Source organism: Gorilla gorilla, chromosome 1 (genome assembly GCF_029281585.2).
Source record: "Gorilla gorilla gorilla isolate KB3781 chromosome 1, NHGRI_mGorGor1-v2.1_pri, whole genome shotgun sequence".
In the NCBI taxonomy this organism is placed as follows: Eukaryota; Metazoa; Chordata; class Mammalia; order Primates; family Hominidae; genus Gorilla; species Gorilla gorilla.
Genome location: NC_073224.2, coordinates 6,712,477 through 6,733,639, shown reverse-complemented (window position 1 = coordinate 6,733,639; position 21,163 = coordinate 6,712,477). Strand labels below are relative to the sequence as shown.

The following is a 21,163-nucleotide window of genomic DNA, read 5'->3' as shown; positions in this document are numbered from 1 at the left end:
ACATTTCACTGTTTTACTATAGAGCTTAACAAAGCTTTTCACAAAGCCGTTTTCTTTGACGTGAGACCAAAGCTTTTTCGTGTATGCTCTTAATGATTACTTGGGAGCAAAGGGAGAAATGTTTGACACTCTCTAGAGATGCTTGTTTGTAGTTTTTTCATGGCTTAAAATAAAATAATTAATACCTGCTTTTATTTTCTGTTCTTTATTAGTACTTCTACCGATCTTCCCCCGATGACTGTGTATGTGTTTGGTGCAATCTTGATGCCATGCTGAGCAAACCTTATTTTAATGTTACTGAGAGACCCTTTTTGTTAAGTGAAAACAATAGCTTGATATTTATTTTAAATGTTCTGTGAATGTAGAAGTTTTCCCAGGCTTCCTAATGGGTAGAGACATAGTGTATGAAGTGGTTTTTACATCCCTTACAGGAGGGCAAGATGTCCAGGCAAAACCTTGTTTAAATGTTCATCACCATAGAAACATGACAGCTTCTCCATAGAGCTTTTGTAAGTACATTGTAATTTTCACTTCATTGATGTGAATTAAATGTATAATTGACCAGCACAAAAATTCCAAGAAGCAATTATATCATAACCATTTGAGTGTAGTAGACTATCCATTTAGTTCCCATTTAAATCTAAAAGAAATCTGTGTGTCTACAAGTGTTTAGTCTTTACTAATCTATTTCATCGAATTTAACCTTTTATAATATTGAGGTTGTTGTAATTTCAAAAAATGCTGGTATGAAATAACGTGATTAATTCTATAGCTTACTCAAAACAACTCGTTTCATTGGCAGAAAAGTACTTAATTTCAGTGGTGTTTCTAACACACTGACTGCTTATTATACTGCAATTTTAATTAGAAGGAAGGAGTTTCGCTAAAGTAATTTAAACTTACAAGTTTTTTTGTAGGGGACGGCAGGATAAGTGTTCACACTGGGAAATAAAAATATTGTGAAGTTCATGAAGTCCTGGTGATATATGACATAATCTAAGCATTCAAAACTAGGTGAAGGAAGTACAGTTATTGATTAATAAATAGAAGTTCTTATAGTCCTGTGATCTTGTATTCAGGAGACTTTTTTCACTAGAGGAACAATGAAGACCTTCTTCCTTGTTTACAGTGTTTCGCCACTTTGTTGTTTGAAGCGCATTTTAATAAGTTATTCTGACATCTGGTACATCTTTTAGCTCAGTATATGCAAGAATGGAGTTGATAGGAAGCTTCCCCTTGGGGCTTTCTAGCTCCTGATTCTGACCCTTAATGGAAAAATGAGCAGTCGGCATATTTTTTGCTTATATGCTGTGCTGCTGGTGATTAACGGTGGTGATAAAAGTGCTCACAATGCTTTTCATTACTTTGTAGTCAGAATGGCATCCAAAAGTCTTAACAGTCTCACACATGGCATGCCATAAAGGCTGTGTTCTTGAAGCTTGGTAATATTTTTATGATCTCAAGAAAGATAGTGATAACAGCTTATAGATTTTGAGTACTTGTATATTTACTAGTGGAAGCTGAATTAACAAATGAAATTTCTGACTATTTATAGTCCCATCATCTCTCTTCTCTCTAGCTCAAAGTTTTTGAAGGTAAAAAATTTGCCACATTGCATTTAATGAACATATTTATCTTTTTAAAAGGTTTATCTAAAGCTCATGCATGTGATATTTAATTGATTTTAAGTTGGACAGCTTTTGTCTCATTTAATCACAGAAAGAAAATAAAATTAACAAAAGGGAAAACTTAACTATCTTAGCCTCCCAGTGGATTAAGTCAGAATAACAGCTCTTTCTTACTATATCAGTTAACTTAATATTTCATAGGACAAGCATAATCATATTAAATAATTTTGATGGCTTGTACCATGGCAGCCTTTTCTATTAGTATTGTTGATTTACTCTTGTAATGTAGATCGATAACTAGAAATGAGCAGATTTCTTTTTGTGAGTTATTTACTGACTTTCAAAAGAAATATTGACTAATTTGAAATAACTTTTTGAACAATTTATATGATTGACTACAGAGAGGTCTTTTGGCTAAATGTTTCTGAATTGACTGCTTAAACATGTGAGTATGTATTTCAGACAGTTCTTGTTATTATTTGTGTACCTATAATAGAAAAATCATCGTCTTGGATGGGTATGGTGGCAGTAGGAAAAGAAGGGATGAATTTGAGTTGTAATTACACAGTAGAATCAGAAGCACTTGGTGTTTGACTGGACCGAGGCTCAGGGTGTATGGTGGGGGTAGGGTATGGGGTTCAGCAGGAAAGGTAGGTGACAAGGGTGTTTCCAAAGTATCTGGCATAAACAACAAAGTGGGTAATGATGTCATGTTTTCGGGTATGTGATATTGAAGGAGGAGCAGAGATAGAGAATAAAATGATGAGTTTGGTCTTAGAATTAAGTTTAAGGTACTGGTGAGATGTCTAATGAAAGACAGCAGTTGGTGTATATGGTTCTTGGCCACAGCAGTAAGATTTGGACTAAAGATACAAACTTCAGAGTTGTTGGCTATTGGAAGAGGCAAGATCACTTAGGTAAAAACTGAGCAGTATATCTGTGAACCGTCTTCATCAGAATCAACTGAGTTACCACTTTGCAGTTGATGCTCAGGAATTGGCAGGCCCCTTGGTAATTATGATGCAGGTTGACATTTGAGAAGCACTGATATGACATGTGAGAAGATGAACATCTGAGATTGGGCCACGGGAGAAAAGGGATTCAAAGTATTTCTTTTTATAGAATGAAAGAATTAGAAATGGAAACAGTAGCTAAGGTGTAGAGGAGGGAAGGTGAAGGACTCATAGACCCCACTCAGCTGTGTCCTACTGAGGTAGAGGAAAGTCAATTGTAGTTGGAAGGAAGTAGAGGATGAGATTATAGATAAAAAAGAAAGGAAAACATTTTAAAAAATGTTGTGAAAGGCCAGGCGTGGTGACTGATGCCTGTAATCCCAGCACTTTGGGAGGCCGAGGTGGGCAGATCATGAGGTCAGGAGATCGAGACCATCCTGGTTAACACCGTGAAACCCCATCTCTACTAAAAATACAAAGATGATAATAGCAGGGCGTGGTGGCTGGCGCCTGTAGTCCCAACTACTCAGGAGGCTGAGGCGGGAGAGTGGCGTGAACCCAGGAGGCGGAGCTTGCAGTGAGCCGAGATCGTGCCACTGCGCTCCAGCCTGGGCGACAGGTGAGATTCCATCTCAAAACCAAAAAAAAAAGAAAAGTTGTGAAAATTGCTAAAGTCAGCCAGAGATCACTACAAAGATTGCCAAGTAGCATTGAAGGCCCACTTTGGGATGTCGTAGTAAAACTTTCTCATGATTGTATAATACAAACTTTTTTTGACGGGGCTGGGAATCAAGGAGTAGGCACCAGGGGATTGTTGAAGCTGGCCTGGTGGAAGCCAAAGGTTCAGGGAGCTCCAGAATATTGTTGATACTGGCTCATCATCAAAATTCACTAGTGAACCATGGGGTTGAGGCCGGGGAAGAGAAGACTGGTTGGAAGGATTAGGAGGGAACAAGGGAGTGAAGGTTCTGAGGATGTGGAGGCAGAGCTAGACTAGGGCACTGAGGGGACAAGAAAAGATAGGAAATTGTGGACTAAGAGGGCAGTTTCAAAGTTGGAGTTCTTAGAGGTGAGCCTGAGAGATGGTGGAATAGGATCAATGCATGTGTGGGTGGCTACAGTAGAATGGGAATGAATCTCACTGGAATTGAGGTGATGAGCTAGGATGTTACTTACGAGGGCAGGGGATGTGATAAGAAGTACTTGTGAACCAGGTGCTCATATCATCGAGAAAGATGGGACTGCTTCTTATAGGTTTGTAGATGGTCGGGAACAAAGTTGGGAAGAGAGTGATAGGATGGCATTAGAAGGTGGCATAAATTTAATTTAGAAACACAAATGATATGTGAACTCCCAAGCCTTGGAAATTTCAGAGACAAAGGTAATAATTTGAGTCATTATAGTGAACCGTTACATTGTGTTTACTAAGAACCAGATATTGTCCTAAGCATATATATATAAAATATATAATTTACATATATAAAAATGTATAAAATATGTATAATTTACATATGTAATATATATCTCATATATATATAATACTCATTCGATCTTTATAACAACCCTATAAGGTGGGGGTGCTATTCATATCCTCATTTCACCTGGGAGGAAACTGAGGCACAGCAAAGCTTAGTAATTCGCCCAAGGTTATACAGTAGTGGAAACAGGATTTGGACCCAAGCAATTTACTTCTGGCATTGGGGCTCTTAACCAGCCTAGTATGTCTCATAAACTGAAATCAGATATATTTTTTAAAAGCTTTTTTGGGTTCCAGTCTCTTGGAAGTTACTTCTTAAGAAAAAATTAAAAATTAAAAAGAACGTTAGTTTGTACTCTTACTACGTAAGTCATACACACCCACTCTAAAAAATTCAGAAAAAAACAGAAAAGCATAAAGTATAATGGAAGAATTATTCCCTATAATTGTAATTCTAGAGATAAGACCGTTAATTATACATGTTCACATATTTTTTCTAAATGTATTTTTAAAAATAGGTCATACTGTTTATGCAGTGAGGTTATATTATGAACATTCCCCATGATTTAAGATATAATGTCTTACGCTATGGAAGTATAATAATTCATTCATCTGTTTTTTTACAATTAGAGGTGGAGGTTGTTTAGTTTGTAAATGTATGTGTGCATGTGTGATCTTTTAAAATATTTGGTAAAATTATTTAGGAAGATCTTCATTTTTTATTTTTTTTTTTGAGACATAGTCTCACTTTGTCGCCCAGGCTGGATTGCAGTGGCTTGACCTCGGCTCACTGCAACCTCCTTCTCCCAGGTTCAACTGATTCTCCTGCCTCGGCCTCCTGAGTAGCTGGGATTACAGGCGTGTGCCACCACACCCAGCTAATTTTTGAATTTTCAGTAGAGATGGGGTCTCTCCATGTTGGCCAGGCTGGTCCTGAACTACTGACCTCAAGTGATCTGCCCACCTGGGCTTCCCAGAGTGCTGGGATTACAGGCGTGAGCCACCGTGCTTGTCATCGTCACCCAGGTTATAAGCATAGTACCTGATAGATAGGTAGATCCTTCCCCTTGTCCCACCATCCACCTTCAAGTAGGCCCCAGTGTCTGTTGTTCCCTTCTTTTTGTCCATGTATACTCAATGTTTAGCTCCCACTTACAGGGGAGAACATGCAGTGTTTGGATTTCTATCCCTGCATTAGTTCGCTTAGGACAATGGCCTCCAGCTCCATCCATGTTGCTGCAAAAGACATGATCTCATTCCTTTTTTTTGAGATGGAGTCTCGCTCTTGTCACCCAGGCTGGAATGCAGTGGCACAATCTTGGCTCACTGCAACCTTCACCTCCCAGGTTCAAGTGATTCTCCTGCCTCAGCCTCTTGAGTAGCTGGGACTACAGGTGCCCGCCACCACGCCCGGCTAATTTGTGTATTTTTAGTAGAGATGAGGTTTCACCATGTTGGCCAGGCTGGTCTGGAACTCCTGACCTCAGATGATCTGCCCACCTCAGCCTCCCAAAGTGCTGGGATTACAGGTGTGAGCTGTCTCACCTGGCTGATCTCATTTGTTTTTATTGCTGCACAGTATTCCATGGTGTATATGTACCACATTTTCTTTATTCAGTCTGCCCTTGATGAGCATTTAGGTTATTCCATGCCTTTGCTGTTGTGAATAGTGCTGCAGTGAACATATAAGTGCATATATCTTTATGTTAGAATCATTTATATTCCTTTGAGTATATACCCAATAATGGGATTGCTGGATTAAATGGTAGTTCTGTTTTAAGTTCTTTGAGAAGTCGCCACACTGCTTTCCACATGGCTGAGCTAATTTATATTCCCACCAGCAGTACATGAGGATTCCCTTTTCTCTGCAACCTCACCAGCATCTGTTGTTTTTTTGACTTTTTAATAATAGCCATTCTGACTGGTATGAGGTGGTGTGTCATTGTGGTTTTTATTTGCATTTCTGTAATGATTAGTGTTGTTGCATTTTTTTCATGTGCTTCTTGGCCACATGTATTTCTTTTTTTGAAAAGTGTCTCTTCCTGTTCTTTGCCCACTTTTTAGTGTGGTTGTTTTTTTGCTTATTAATGTGTTTAAGTTCCTTATAGATTCTGGACATTAGACCTTTGTCAGATGCATAGTTTGCAAATATTTTCTCCCATTCTTTAGCTTGTTGTTTACTCTTGGTTTGTTTATTTGTTTGCTTGTTCCTTGCTGTGCAGAAGCTGTTTAGTTTAATTAGGTCCCATTTGTCAATTTTTGTTTCTATTTTAGTTACTTTTGGTGTCTTCATCATGAAATCTTTGCCAGGGCCTCTGTTTAGAATGGTATTTCCTAGGTTTTTTTTCCAGGGTTTTTAATGGGTTTAGGTTTTACATTTAAGTCTTTAATCCATCTTGAATCGATTTTTGTATATGGTGTAAGGAAGGGATCCAGTTTCAGTCTTCTGCATATGGCTAGCTAGTTATCCCAGCACCATTTATTGAAGAGGGAATCCTTTCCCCTTTGCTTGTTTTTGTTGACTTTGTTGACGTTCAGATGGTTGTAGGTGTGTGGCTTTATTTCTGGGCCCTCTATTGATCTATGTGTTCCATTGATCTATGTGTCTGTTTTTATACCAGTACCATGCTCTTTTGGTTACTGTAGCCTTGTAGTATAGTTTGAAGTTGGGTAATGTGACACCTCCAGCTTTGTTCTTCTTGCTTAGGATTGCTTTGACTATATGGGCTCTTTTGGTTCCATATGAATTTTAGAGTAGTTTTTTTTAATTCTGTGAAGAATGTCGTTGGTAGTTTGATAGGAATAGCATTGAATCCGTAAATTGCTTTGGGCAGTATGGCCATTTTAGCAATGATTCTTCCTATCCATGAACATGGAATGTTTTTGCATTTGTTTGTGTCATCTCTGATTTCCTTGAGCAGTGTTTTGTAATTCTTGTTGTAGAGACCTTTCACCTCCCTGACTAGCTGTATTTCTAGGTTTTTATTTTATTTTATTTTATTTTGTTTTATTTTTTTGTGGCCATTCTTGGATGTTATTGGTCTATAGAAGTGCTACTGATTTTTGTACATGGATTTTATATCCTGAAACTTTGCTGGCATTGCTTATTAGATCCAGCAGCTTTTGGGCAGACACTATGGGATTTTCTAGATATAAAATTATATCATCTGCAAACAGAGATAATTTGACTTCCTCTCTTCCTATATGAATGCCTCTCCTCTCCCCTCCCTTACCCTCCCCTCCCCTCCTCTCCTCTCTTCTCTTTTCGTTTTTTGTCGTCCAGGCCGGAGTGCAGTGGCACAATCTCGGCTTGCTGCAACCTCTGCCTCCCAGGTTCAAGCTATTCTCCTGCCTCAGTCTCCCTAGTAGTTGGGACTACAGGTGCCTGCCACCACACCCAGCTAATTTTTTTAATTTTTAGTAGATGCAGGATTTCACTGTGTTGGTCAGGCTGGTCTCAAATGCCTGACCTCAGGTGATCCACCCAGCTCGGCCTCCCAAAGTGTTGGGATTACAGGTGCGAGCCACCACACCCAGCCTTTTATTTCTTTCTCTTGCCAGATTGCTCTGGCCAGGACTTCCCAGTAATATGTTGAATAGGAGTGGTGAGAATGGGCATCCTTGTCTTGTTACGGTTCTCAAGGGGCTATGCTTCCAGCTTTTGCCTGTTCCATATGATGTTGGCTGTGGGTTTGTCAAAGATGGCTCTTATTGTTTTCAGATATGTTCCTTCAAAGCCTAGTTTGTTGAGAGTTTTTAACATGAAGGGATGTTGAATTTTATAGGAAGCTTTTTCTGCATCCGTTGAGATGATCATGTGGTTTTCTTTTTGAGATGGAGTCTCGCTCTGTCACCCAGGCTGGAGTGCAGTGGTGTGATCTTGGCTCACTGCAACCTCTGCCTCCCAGGTTCAAGTGATTCTCCTGCCTCAGCCTTCTGAGTAGCTGGGATTACAGGCTTGCGCTACCATGCCTGGCTAATTTTTGTATTTTTAGTAGAGACGGGGTTTCACCATGTTGGTCAGGCTGGTCTTGAACCCCTGACCTCGTGATCCACCTGCCTCAGCCTCCCAGAGTGCTGGGATTACAGACATGAGCCACCACGCCTGGCTGATCATGTGGTTTTTGTTTTTAGTTTTGTTTATTTGATGAATCACATTTATTGATTTGAGTGTGTTGAACCAACCTTCCATCCCAGGGATAAAGCCTACTTGATCATGGGGGATTAGCTTTTCGATGTGCTGCTGGATTTGGTTTGCTAGTATTTTGTTGAGGATTTTGCATCTATGTTTATCAAGAATATTGGTGTGAAGTTTTCTTTTTCTTCTTGTATCTTAGCCAGGTTTTGGTATCAGAATGATGCTGGCCTCATAGAATGAGTTAGGGAGGTGTCCTTTATTTTTAAATTTTTGGAATAGTTTCAGTAGGAATGGTACCAGCTGTTCTTTAAATATTTGATAGGATTCGGTCATGAATTTGTCTGATCCTGAGCGTTTTCTAGTCAGTTGGCTTTTTATTACAGACTCAGTTTCAGAACTCATTATTCATCTGTTCAGGGTTTGAATTTCTTCCTGGTTCAGTCTCGGGAGGTTGTAGGTTTCCCGGAATGTTTGTATGTTTATCCATTTCTTGTAAGTTTTCTAGTTTGTATGCATGAAAGTGTTCATAGTAGTCCCTGATGGTTTTTTGTATTTCTGTGGGGTCAGTGGTAATGCCCTCTTTGTCATTTCTGATTGTGATTATTTGGATCTTCTTTTTATCTTTATTAGTCTAGCTAGCAGTTTATCTACCTTATTTTTTCTTTCAAAGAATCAACTCGTGGTTTCATTGATCTTTCATATGGTTTTTCGTGTCTCTATTTCATTCAGATCAGCTCTGATTTTGGTTATTTCTTGTCTTCCGGTAGCTTTGGGGCTGGTTTGCTCTTGTTTTTCTAGTTCCTCAAGTGGTTTGTTTTCCCATTTATTGACAGTTATACTTGGTATTCTTTTTAAAATCTTATGTCTTGATTACATTTTTTTCTTATTTCTAATGTGTTTTTGCTACTTTATTTTCTTGATTTTTCTAGCCAGACATTTATCAGAATTCTTTTGAATTCTGAATTCTTTGATTTATTTTTTCATACTTTTTTGCTCTTTTTTATTATATTTATTTTAATTTCCTGTTGTATTTTGTTTTATTTATTTGTTTCTGAGACAGGATTTCACTCTGTTGCCCAGGTTAGAGTGCACTAGCGCGATCATAGCTCACTGTAACCTCAAACTCCTGGGCTCAAATGATCTTCCCACTTCAGCCTCCCAAGTAGCTGGGACTACAGGTGTGTGCTGCCATGCCCATCTCATTTTAAAATTTTTGTTAGAGATAAGGTCTTGCTATGTTGCCCAGGCTGGTCTTGAACTTCTGGGCTCAAATGATCCTCCTGCCTCCCCCTTTAAAAGTACTAGGATTACAAGCATGAGCCATCGTGCCTGGCCTATTTCTTCCTGTATTGTGGTTTGCTAGGATTTATTTTGTTGTTCCTTTTACAAATTCTTGAGTTGAGTGCTTCATTTTTATTTTTTCTTTCATAATAAAACTCATTTATTTGAGCATCTGAATACAGATTTTCTACACTTTATGTTTTTCTAAAGTATTCTTGTTTCGTTACTTTTTAGTTGGCCTATGATTGCATTAGCGTATTTTAATTTAAGCTTTGTTGTTAATTTTTTGCATTCATATATTTTGACTTATTCTCTGTTGTTAATGCAGTAGTTCTGATGCGGTTTAGAACTTGATATATTTTGTTGGGCAGGGTGGTGCGCACTTGTAATCCCAGCTACTCAGGGGGCTGAGATGGGAGGATCACTTGAGCCTAGGAGTTAGAGACCAGCGTGGGAAACATAGTGAGAGCTCATCTTAAAAAAAAAGATAGACATACTTTTTGTAGTTTAATTTCAAATTCATTTTTGTAAATTTTCCTTTAGTGATTGAAATAGAGGTATATTCCCTATAAGGGATTACTTTAGGCTTATTAAATCAACCTTATTATTATTTTTCAGATTCTGTGTATCATTGTTAATATTTTTTCATTCTTGGGCAGTCACAGACTGATAGAGTGGTGTGTCAGGAGAGGCCGTCTGGATGGGCCCTAAGCATTCCTGCGTTTTCTTTCTGGGTGTGCCAAGACTGTGAGGTCTTGACTGCTCTTTACCTGGGCCATTTGTTAGGGTTGTGTTTCTTCTGAGCAAACTTGAGGGATGAAGTGATGGCTCCCTCTGGGCCACAGAGCAGCCTGGCTTATTACCATGTGCTATGAAAACAGTGGATTCCCCACGCTCACTGTTCTTTAGCTGCTGCACAGATCTGTCACGTATGCAACATCCATCCATAAGACTTGGGAGCAGGGGAAATGACATGCTGGCACTCATGCCTCTTGCTGTACCAGAGTAATAAAATCCTTTGCTTCTGATCCAGGAGTCTTGTGTCTCCTGCCAGCATCCATGTAACAGCGACAGGCTAACTTATTAACTTGTAAGGATAGAACCAGACCCCAGACCTGACAGTTTTGGCAAGGAGATTGGATGGTGCAGAGGAAGAACAAGGACCTTGTATTCCAGGTTTAGTGATATGAAAAGACCTTCAGATCTGGTGATGGATGTGCTCAACTCAGTGGTGAGAGGAAGGGCCCTTGGTAATTACATTACTCCTACCTGTAATGAGTCTGAATGGTGCTTTGGCTGTCGTTCATTCCTCTCCTGTTGTAAGAGGAAGGAATGTTGGTATGACACCAGGGCAGTAAGCCCCCAGCTCCAGTCAGAGGGCATTATGGGTGTGGCTGCTGAGTCAAGGAGTCTCAGTCCTGAAATGAGTGGTGCCTCAGCTTCCTGAAGCACTGGGATTACAGGTGTGAGCTACTGAGCCTGGCATCAGGTGACTTTTTGAGTAGGGTCTTTGGGCTTATTCCATCTGTGGTGTAGCTTGCACTGCTGACTCTATATTAAATTGGTATTCGTGTTTTACATGATCATACTATGCAAGCTTGGCCTCAGGGACTGTGCCTTCCCTTTGGCCCAATATAAACAGTATAGGGCCCCAGGAGGAGAAGCTAATATCTCAGCTTTTGTAAGAGACTTAATAGCTCATAAGTACTCCAGGAGGCCATTTCCTAAAATAGCAGGTGCCTCTCCTGCCTGCCACTGCCTCCGAGTGGACTCCTGAGAAAGGACAGCTGTGAATCTGCTGCTCAACTCTTGTTGAAATGGATTGCCCAACCTGTGGGGCCATGTGACTCTCTAGCCTGTCATCCCTCTTCTGGGGTGGAACAATTTAGATTCCATGTCCAGTAAAATGGAAGAGGCTTAACAGGCCTCCTAGCCAAATAAAAATGGTCTCTCCTAGAGCTCAACCTGCCTGGCGCTACCTGGCATCAAGGTTTCATGTGAAAAAGTGGCAGATACCTCCTGGGGGAAACCCTATTTCCTAATCCACTGCTGAAGCCAAACCACCCAGTTAGGCCCTCAATCCCCTGAGCCCTCCTAATGTCGAGGCTGAGCTCTCTGACCTTTGGCTGCATCAGAAGCTGATGGTATTCACTGAGTAGTGGCAGCCCATCACAATGGAGGCATACTTAGGAATTTTTTATTTTTAAAATTCTAAATGAATTTCTTATCAAATTTGCATAAACATGCTAGATATAATGAATAAAGGTTTTCTGTTTTATTTATTTATTTACTTTTTTGTTTTTTTTGAGACCGAGTCACTCTGTTGCCCAGGCTGGAGTGTAGTGGTGCAGTCTTGGCTCACTGCAACGCAACCTCCGCCTCCCAGGTTCAAGCGATTCTCCTGCCTCAGCCTCCCAAGTAGCTGGGATTACAGCTAATCTTTGTGTTTTTAGTAGATACGGGCTTTCACCATGCTGGTCTTGAACTCCTGACCTCAAGGGATCCATCCCCCTTGGCCTCCTAAAGTGCTGGGATTACAGGTGTGAGCCACTGTGCCCAGCCTGGTTATCTGTTTATTTAAATATTGTATAAAGAATAATAACAATGAAGCGCTGTGTACTCACCAGTTAATCTAAAGAAATAGAACATAATAATATAGTGGATAGTAAATTTCTTCAATATGAAATGTCCTACTTTATCCCATTTAATGTTTTTTGTTTTGCATTCTTCTATATTTAAACCAAACTCCTGTACATTTTTAAAAAATTAAACAATAATTTTTAATCATTTTCACTTTTTTTTAGTATCACTTTCGTTTTGATAGGTCTTAGACAGTTAATTGTGTTTTTTGACCTAATTTGCATATATAGTTATAGTAGATATATTTGGTTTTTATCATTTCCTGTTTTCGTATTTTATATATTTTGTTATGTTAATATTTTGCTAAACTTGGTTTTCTGTTTTTTACTATATTAACTATTACATTTTTGTTGTTTTCTAGTATCTTAGTAATATTACTTTTGATACTAGTTACTATTACTGTTACTAGTTTTATTATTTTGATACTAGTAAGATTAGTGGTAACCTTAAGTTTTTAGTAGCATTATTTAACTTTAATTTCTCTGCTGTCAGTAAAAAGTGAAATATTATCGTTTTAAATGACCCCTATTTAAAATGAAATTTTTTCTTTAACTCTTTTTTTCTCATCTGAATGTCACTTCTTAATGTATAAGATAATAAAAAATGATTAAATGACTTCTCTTTCAAAAATATTTTTTGGCATTGCATTTTAGTTTATAACTATACATATCGTTATTTATATTTCTCTTTATTTGGAAAAAATTTGTCATTGTTCACCAACAATTCCATGCAGTCACTTCACAGTCCTTTGTGAAGGACCAGGTAGGATGGTGACGTGGGCTTCTGTACTCAGCAGAGCCGTGAGTTTGAGTCCGTCTGCTTCCTAAAGTTCCCCTGCATGCTCAGGGGGGTCTGTACGGCTTTTACACCCCTGAAGGACAGGGAGACCCCCACTTTACCCCATCATCTTTTTTCCTAAGCATCTGAGGTCAGAGTTGGGGGAGGACAGTTGAATGAGCATGGCAAAAGCGACTGGCCCACACCGTTAAGCAAGGCGCCTTTCATTTTGAGTGGCTAGTGGCTACTCATGGCTCAACCAAATTTGTAATGACATCAGTTTAGGCATAGGTCTACAGCCTCATTCCTGACACTGTTTATTCAGCTTTGGGACTCCTTGAAATAGCAGCTGTACCCACAGGACCTTTTACCTGGTGTTGCATGGCTCACAGTTAACACCATCATGATGACATTCCTTCATGCTTCCGCTCAGAGGAGAGGGAGTGACAACCTAGCCAGCAGTGGGCTCAGCCTCACTACTTACCTCAGCCTGCAGACTGTCACCAGCAGCTAGGACTGCTTGGGGTCCCTGCTCCTCCTGCTTGCCCACCGCTTGGGTGAGCACACTCACTGCTATTAATAGATCCCAGGAGTCTTCTCATATCCCTTAAGCCAATCTGCATGGGCCCCTCCTCTTTCTTTTCCAGAAAGCCATCTATTAGTCCCCTATCCTTGTCGCCAAAAACCGTCAAGAACTGTGAAAAGTCTGAGATTTTATTCTGCTTGCAAACTAACAAGTTAGTCTCCGAGTTTCATGGATGCTAGCTGTAAACCTGAGATGTCTGGGTCAGAGACAAAGGACTTGGTTATGCACAGCACATAACCGAGTGCACAAGCTTCCTTTTGGTGCCAGTTCCCCTTGAACCCAAGCCCCACAGTGGGCCTGTATCACAGCTGGGGAACCCACCATATTTATATCGGGCTGCAAGCAACCCTGTCTAACCTTTGCTTGGAGGTGAACATTGTGCTACCAGACAGTAAACAAACCGTCCTTTGCTTGAGATACACTATCTCTAAATCCCAAGGCCATCTGCTGTACAATCTTAAGAAGACAGTTCCAAATCAGGTCTGTCCCTGCCTCTGCTTGTGAGATGCACAGAAATGTGAGAGCGCCGTGGAGCATTGTTTCCCAGCACACAGGCACATACCTGAAGAAAACAAGTTTAATTACTAAGAAATAGTTCTTACCAGAATATCAGAGGAAGTCTAAATTTTATGGTGATTGATTTCCCAACACTGATTATCATCCTAAAAACTATTGTTACAGTGTTATAATTATTTAACATTACAATTACAACTTCTTTTGGACAGTGGATTTTAAATGGTTCCAAGGAGTTGGCACTGTGTAGTTCATATATTGTAACACTTCAGACACTATTAACACTGTTTAGCTCATGTATATTACAGGTATAATGCATGTGTTATTTGTTTTGGGAGCCCTACTCTTTAGTTCATATATTTCTTAGGGGCTGGTTGGAGGCAGGGAAAGACAGGATTGAGAGAGTGTAACACAAATGCTAGAACAAATCTGCATAAACGTGCAAGATATAATTTTTTCTCCTTTTGTCTGTTTATTGATAGACTTTCCATAAAATATTTAATGTGTAATAAAAAGGATTTTAGAAAGAGAAAAGGAGGGGAGGAGGAAGAAAGGAAGAGAGAAGTCATTGTTAAAGGTGGTAGATTATGTTTTGGTATCTGTATTAGTCTGTTTTCTGTCTCACACTGCTATGAAGAAATACCTGAGACTGGGTAATTTATAAAGAAAAGAGGTTTAATTCACTCTCAGTTCCACATGGCTGGGGGTGCCTCAGGAAACTTACAATCATGGCAGAAGGCACCTCTTCACAGGGTGGCAGGAGAGAGAATGAGTGCCAGCCGGGGACATGCCAGATGCTTATAAAACCATCAGATCTCATGAGAACTCACTCAATATCATGAGAGCAGCATGGGGGAAACCACCCCTATGATTCAATTACCTCCCACTGGGTCCTTCCCACGACACATGGGGATTATGGGAATTACAATTCAAGATGAGATTTGGGTGGGGACACAGGCAAACCATATCAGCATCTTAAATAGTTTGAAAGTTGTGAAGTGGAAGTTCAAAGGACTCTTCAGTAAAGTAGTAGTGTGTTTTGTGACTATTCACATTTCATCTCCTGTGATTAATAGCTACTTACTATGAGATCTCATGTGTTAAAATACAAGCCTAATTCATTCTGGTTCACTGGCTTCCCGTGCTATGAACACTTAAGGTGAGCTGACTCTCAGATTTGAGGAAGTGTTTTAAACTTGCCAAATGCAGCCTTGTGGTAAGTCTGCAATATTGTTGAAGGACTAGTAAGAAAAAGTCACTTCGCCTCAGAGGTTATCATTTAGGGCTAGGTATACTTCTCCATGCTTTTAGGACGTTTTCTTTCCTTTCTATTGAATTTGAAGAACTGGGGTGCCGTGATTTTAATGCATCCTATTCCTGCAATTCAGAAACTAGAAAGTAATACTTAGGACAAAATTGAAATAAGTGTATGTTTTGGAATTTTATAACTCATTTTTATGTTAAATGTGGAATGAGATTACATAATTTATTGAGAAATATGGATGTATTTATAATTTTGTTGGTTGTGTTAGATAATTGTAGGTTAGTGCATTGCAGTACAAAATATCAATATGATGCTTTAACTTATAGGTGCAGATTCAATCATTGGGTGATTTTTTGGGGAGTAAAAGCGGTTTCTTTTTTTGTCTTATCCTGCAGTTTTTAAGTTTTAAAAGTCTGGCCTTTAGTTTGGTCCTGAAGTCAGAATTTGTTTTACATTTAAAACAAAGTTGTGCATAATGATTATATTATTATATTCTTGTCTCATGGATTAATGAAAATTCTATATAATGTGAGGAAAAGCATCATATAGAACTGGTAAAAGCAGTATCTCTATAGTTTATAATGCTGGATTACAATGGACAGTTCTTCAGTGGCACAGTAGAGGGCTCCGGAGGCTGTGAGGAGCACCAGAGTCCATGCTAGAGAGAGCCGGCGCTCTCCAGCAGCTCAGAGCATTGCGGCGCACCAAGTTCAGTGCTCACTGAACTGTTTGGCTCTGTGCCATAATTAGCCTTCTATTCCCTTGATTAGAATCACGGATAGAAATTCATTAATCTGCTTTGTTAGTGGAAAGTGTTAGGAAAGTAATTGTTAAAAATGGCTCTGCAGATGTTTTTTATGAAGAATTTTTTTTGTGTTTTATCCGAGCTTAATAATATTTTCCATAATTTTGAAAAGTCAGTCTAAACATTGTAAAGCATAAGTACCCAGTGTTTTTTTCCTGTTAATAAATATAAATTTCCTCTCCTTCCAAGGGATTATTTTATGCTTTCATATAGGCAGAAACCTTATTGTTCATGAAATGAAGTAAAATACTAAAATTATATTTCTACTCTTATTTTTCAGGGAATCCGAGCCCGCATTTTAGAGACTTTGGTCATGCTTCTTCTTCTTGCGTTACTCATTCTTGGGATAGTGTGGGTAGCTTCAGCACTCATTGACAACGATGCCGCAAGCATGGAATCTTTATATGGTATGGATTTCCTTGTTTTAACCAGTTTCCTTACTGGAAACTATAGTTTGGGATATAATTACACACTCAGTTTTAAAAACATTTAAATCTTTGTGTAGTTAACAAAGATGTTTGATGTTAATTTACAGAATTAAGAAATCTTTAGATATCTTTATCTAAAAATGAAGTTTTATTTATTTTATATGTGAAGAACAAGTAAGCAGCTTTTCAGATTTTTGTTGTTGTTGTTATTAATTGGTTTCTGTTCTTCAAATTCCGTGGAGACATTTTTTCTCCCTCCAAACAGGTTTTGCTAAAGAGTTACTTCTTGGTTTTCTATTTTAGATCTTTTTGTTGTACAATTTAGAAATTATATGGCTTAATAAACTAAAATAGGCAATTACAATGTTTACATGAGGTATAGTCAGCCTCTATCTTATCGTAAGATAGACTATCTTAATGTGCAGTATTTTGGATTTATTAAAATATATTTACTTTTTTTAATAGATCTCTGGGAGTTCTATCTACCCTGTTTATATTCCTGTATATCATTGATGGGATGTTTGTTACTTTTCTGTAAGTATTTTTCAGACTTGATATTAAGAGAAAAGTAGAGTTGTCCTTATTCTGGAAAATTCAGGGAAGTTTTCTGATGAGATTTCTTAACTATTTGGAGATTTTTTTGAGTTCGCCTTAACTATTTTTATTCAAAATAAATTTTGATAAATGGAAACTTTGAAATAATAAGATGCTTTTATTGTTCTCTAAGGAAAGCTTCTTCTACCGGGTTGTAGAGTGAGACAGACGGACAGACACACACACACACACACACCACACTCTCACACACTTTCACACACTCACATACAGTCATACTTACACTGACACACAAACCATATGCACACTCATACACACATGCTATAGCCTCACCCCCATACCTGTCATAATGCTAGATTCTACTTTTAAATGGAAATGGTAGAATTATGTATGATAAGTTTGTGGTTTTTTAAAAGTTTGTTTTGTTTTACTTGAAGCATCACAGCCTATCTCAGGGATAAGAAGATAAACGTAGTTTAAAGGACTTAAGACTATGGTTGTCACCTTTAGATATTCTTGTTTGTTTCTCAGTCCTATTAATACTTGAAATTTAACCTGTTCTTTGCTAATTTTTCTTTATTTTAAGCAAAAGTATTTATTATTATTCAACTGCTAGAATCTTGAATATTATTCTAAGCCTTTTCTTGTTGTCACATATCTTTCATAACTGATTACACCTATCCTGCTCACATGGCCCCTCTAGCTTCTTTATTGATGATGGTGAAGAGTCCTCTGACAAAACACTGACAATCTCAGTCGGAGAGAAGAATGTTCTTAAAATGATAATCCTTGAATTTCCCTTATTTTTACGGTCTAGTTGTTTATCTCTTTCTCCAAGCTCTATAATGTCGCTTTCTGTGTTTTGGTGATCTTATTTCTGCAGTGTGTACACCAGTTGGCCTTTCTCGTATGTTCACAGTGATGGGTCAGTTGCTAGTGAAGCCAACAGTAAGTATTTAATTATAAATCATTTTGTTTATTAAATAAATGTGTTTACATTTGATCGTCTTTGATATTGTGAGCTAGCATTTAGAAATAGAAGAAGAATATGTTTTGTATGTTTATCACTCAAATTGTTGTTTTATTAAGTTTTTTTTTTTTTTTTTGAGACAGAGTCTTGCTCTGTTGCCCAGGCTGGAGTGCAGTGGTGCGATCTCGGCTCACTGCAGGCTCCGCCCCCTGGGTTCACACCTTTCTCCTGCCTCAGCCTCCCGAGTAGCTGGGACTACAGGCGCCTGCCACCTTGCCCAGCTAATTTTTTTGTATTTTAGTAGAGACGGGGTTTCACTGTGTTAGCCAGGGTGGTCTCGATCTCCTGACCTCGTTATCCGCCCACCTCGGCCTCCCAAAGTGCTGGGATTACAGGCGTGAGCCACCACACTCGGCCTATTAAGTTTTTTGTTTAATAAAACTTTGGTTAAATTTCCAGTCTTTGGAAACCAAATTTGGTTTTGCTTTTAAAATACTAACTATAGGTGCATAGGTAAAAATTCCTCTAGCAAATTTTAGGACAAAATTTACAAATATTTACAGGTATTTTAGGTGTCCATTGCCTAATATCAAAAAGTACCTCTATTATGTTTCAAAATTTACATGTATGCTTTAATTTACAAAATGGTTATATTTCTGAAAATTTGTCTGCATATTGTGTCTCGATTAATTGAAGCATACTTTACCTTTCGTCTTAGAAACACTATATATTAGTTTTTAAATGATTTTCAGTTGATTGTAATTCTAATGATTTGTCGCTTTCTTTGGTCTCTATTTTGTCAGATATTTAATTATATAAAAACGATTTCTTAGCTGCCCCTTGGAAATTTGTCACTTATTTTCATGGATCCTCACTGCCTATGAACTCAAGAGTAAACTACTTACATGTTACAAAGCCTTTCACAGCCTGGTCCACACTCAGTTTTCCTCTAGCTGTCCCTGTGTTTACTGTCACTCTAGCTCATGAGCGAACTTGCTGTGCTCTGAATAGGCTCTATGCATTCTGTCCCCAGGACTGTCTCTTTCGCTTCAAGGCCTCTTACCTGCTCCAGCTACCTAGCAGCCTCCTACGGCCTAGCTCAAATATCAGCTCCACTGTCTACATAGCTTTGAACCTTGCCTTGCTTCTTCAAGGACAAAGAATTAAAGTCTTTTCTTTGCATTTCTCATATTCCCTTTTGTTTCTGTCTCACTAGTAATACTTATTAAATCGTTATAGTTATGTGTTTGTCTTCCTTGTCATGATTCATTTAGGGAAAATACTGAGGAAGTGTTGTAGGGGCTATAGTTTTAGTAAATGCTTGCTTAATTTTGAAAATCATAATATTTTTATATTTTAAAGATAAAGTTTAATTTTTTATTTATAAAAAAATGCGTAAATACATTTTACAAAAAGTATGTAAATGTTGTATACACACTTGTGTACCACACACATGCTGTCAAGTCTTGAAATTCCTTTCCCTTGTAAAGAGGTTTTGGGACACTGAATTCATTTAGTTTCTTCCTACATTTGTTTTGTTTGTTTGTTTGTTTGTTTGGTCTTCTTTCTCCTTTTCTGCTTCCTGACCCCTAACTATAGGCAAATGTTTAAAGTTCCATCATTGGTCTATAGTTCTATTAATGCTCTGCTCCTAAACCATCTCTGCCATTTCCACATCACTTTTAAATCCCTAATTCTAATGAGGAAAAGACAATGGAAACAAATTCCAGTACATTTTAAGTGCTATAATTGAATACCCCATGGAGCTGAAAACTCAACGTATATAAAACGAAACTACTTACTTAGCTCCCTTCCCCAAGCTAATTTTTCTCCTTAACTTGTCTCTTATTAATGTTAAATATAGTGAACCCCAAGTTTTTCCTCAAAGAATCAGTATGTCAGTATGTTCAGCTCTCTTCTTCTTCGATTCTCCATTTTAAAGTTTAACTTCCTGGCTCTCTTCGCCCCCTTGCCTCTAGTTTCAGTAAACAACTTTCCCACCAGTCCTAATCAGTATTTCACATCTGTTCGCTGGTCACCTGCTCCATCCTGACTCACCCCTGGTCACCTTCTTTGACCTGAGTCACCCCTGGTCACCTGCTCTGACCTAAGTCATCTTTAGTTACCTGTTCCTAACTGTCCTTCCTGCTAGACTAGTCACCCTGCCACTCTGGCTCATATGCCTGCTCCCTTTAAAATAGCCAGTCAGAATTAGCTTAGACTGTGTGGTCCAACCATAGCCAATAGGGGAACGACACAGTAGTAGGGCCCTGTGTCAGAAATAAGTACTCCTTCCCCTCCCCTGTGCAGGTGTGCTCTCCCCATTACTCCATTTGCCAGTCGCACCCTTCTATAGAGGTAAAAATTGCCTTGCTGAGAAAATTAAATTTATGTTCGAGTGCTATTTCTTTGCAGCACCAGGGAACGAGCATTTTGCATTTCTAACATTAACAGTATCCTCAAAGTCGTATGTTTGTTTCTTTTCTTGTTGGTAACATTCAATAATAAAGATTATTTATTGAGTAATTGAGTGTGTTGTATATGCTAGCAATAAACACTATATTTTACACACATAATTTCATTTTATCCTGATGACAAACCTATAAGTTAGATAGTAGTATTCTTATTTTATGGCTAAACCAATGTCATTTCAGGAAGATTAAGTAGCTTGTACAAGATCAGAGATCTATGAGGGGGCAGAGTGTGAACCCAAGAGGCTGGTTTCATACCAGAAGCTGGTCTGCCATTCTATTTTGCTGTAAGCTCCAGAGCTGTAAAACCGATTTGTTTGCTGAGTGGACTTTACCCCTCCACTTCTGTGTTCTGCTTACAGTTTCCTCTAATTGAAATACCTTTCTTTTGGTAATTTAAGCTGTCAGATAAGATGCTACTATGCTACTACCATCAAAAACACTGGTCGAAACTTTTGTCTCCCCATCTGGGAATAATTTTTCTTCCTTTGAACTTTTGTAATGTTTTATTTAAGCCACCGTTATGACTTTTAACAAATCTTCTAATTATTTTTTAAATTCATCTGCTCTCTTCTGCTACACTAGAATATCAGCTGTTTGAGGTCAAGGACTATGTCTTACCCATATTTAAGCCCCCATTAGCCCATAGTAGTTGAGTATAGGGTTTGAAGGCACGTAAC

The 21,163-nt window shown here is 38.5% G+C and overlaps 1 protein-coding gene across 14 annotated transcripts in view; it reads left to right on the top strand.

Annotated features, from left to right (window-relative positions):
• Nucleotides 1-21,163, top strand: part of LOC101148918 (limb region 1 protein homolog) — a 155,946-nt gene that overhangs the window by 39,209 nt on the left and 95,574 nt on the right. For all 14 annotated transcript variants that reach the window (XM_063706889.1, XM_063706902.1, XM_063706903.1 and 11 more), the window contains exons 3-5: nt 16,343-16,469; nt 16,956-17,024; nt 17,926-17,990. In XM_063706889.1, the coding sequence (XP_063562959.1) occupies nt 16,343-16,469; nt 16,956-17,024; nt 17,926-17,990 (261 nt within the window). The remainder of the gene's footprint in view (nt 1-16,342; nt 16,470-16,955; nt 17,025-17,925; nt 17,991-21,163) is intronic.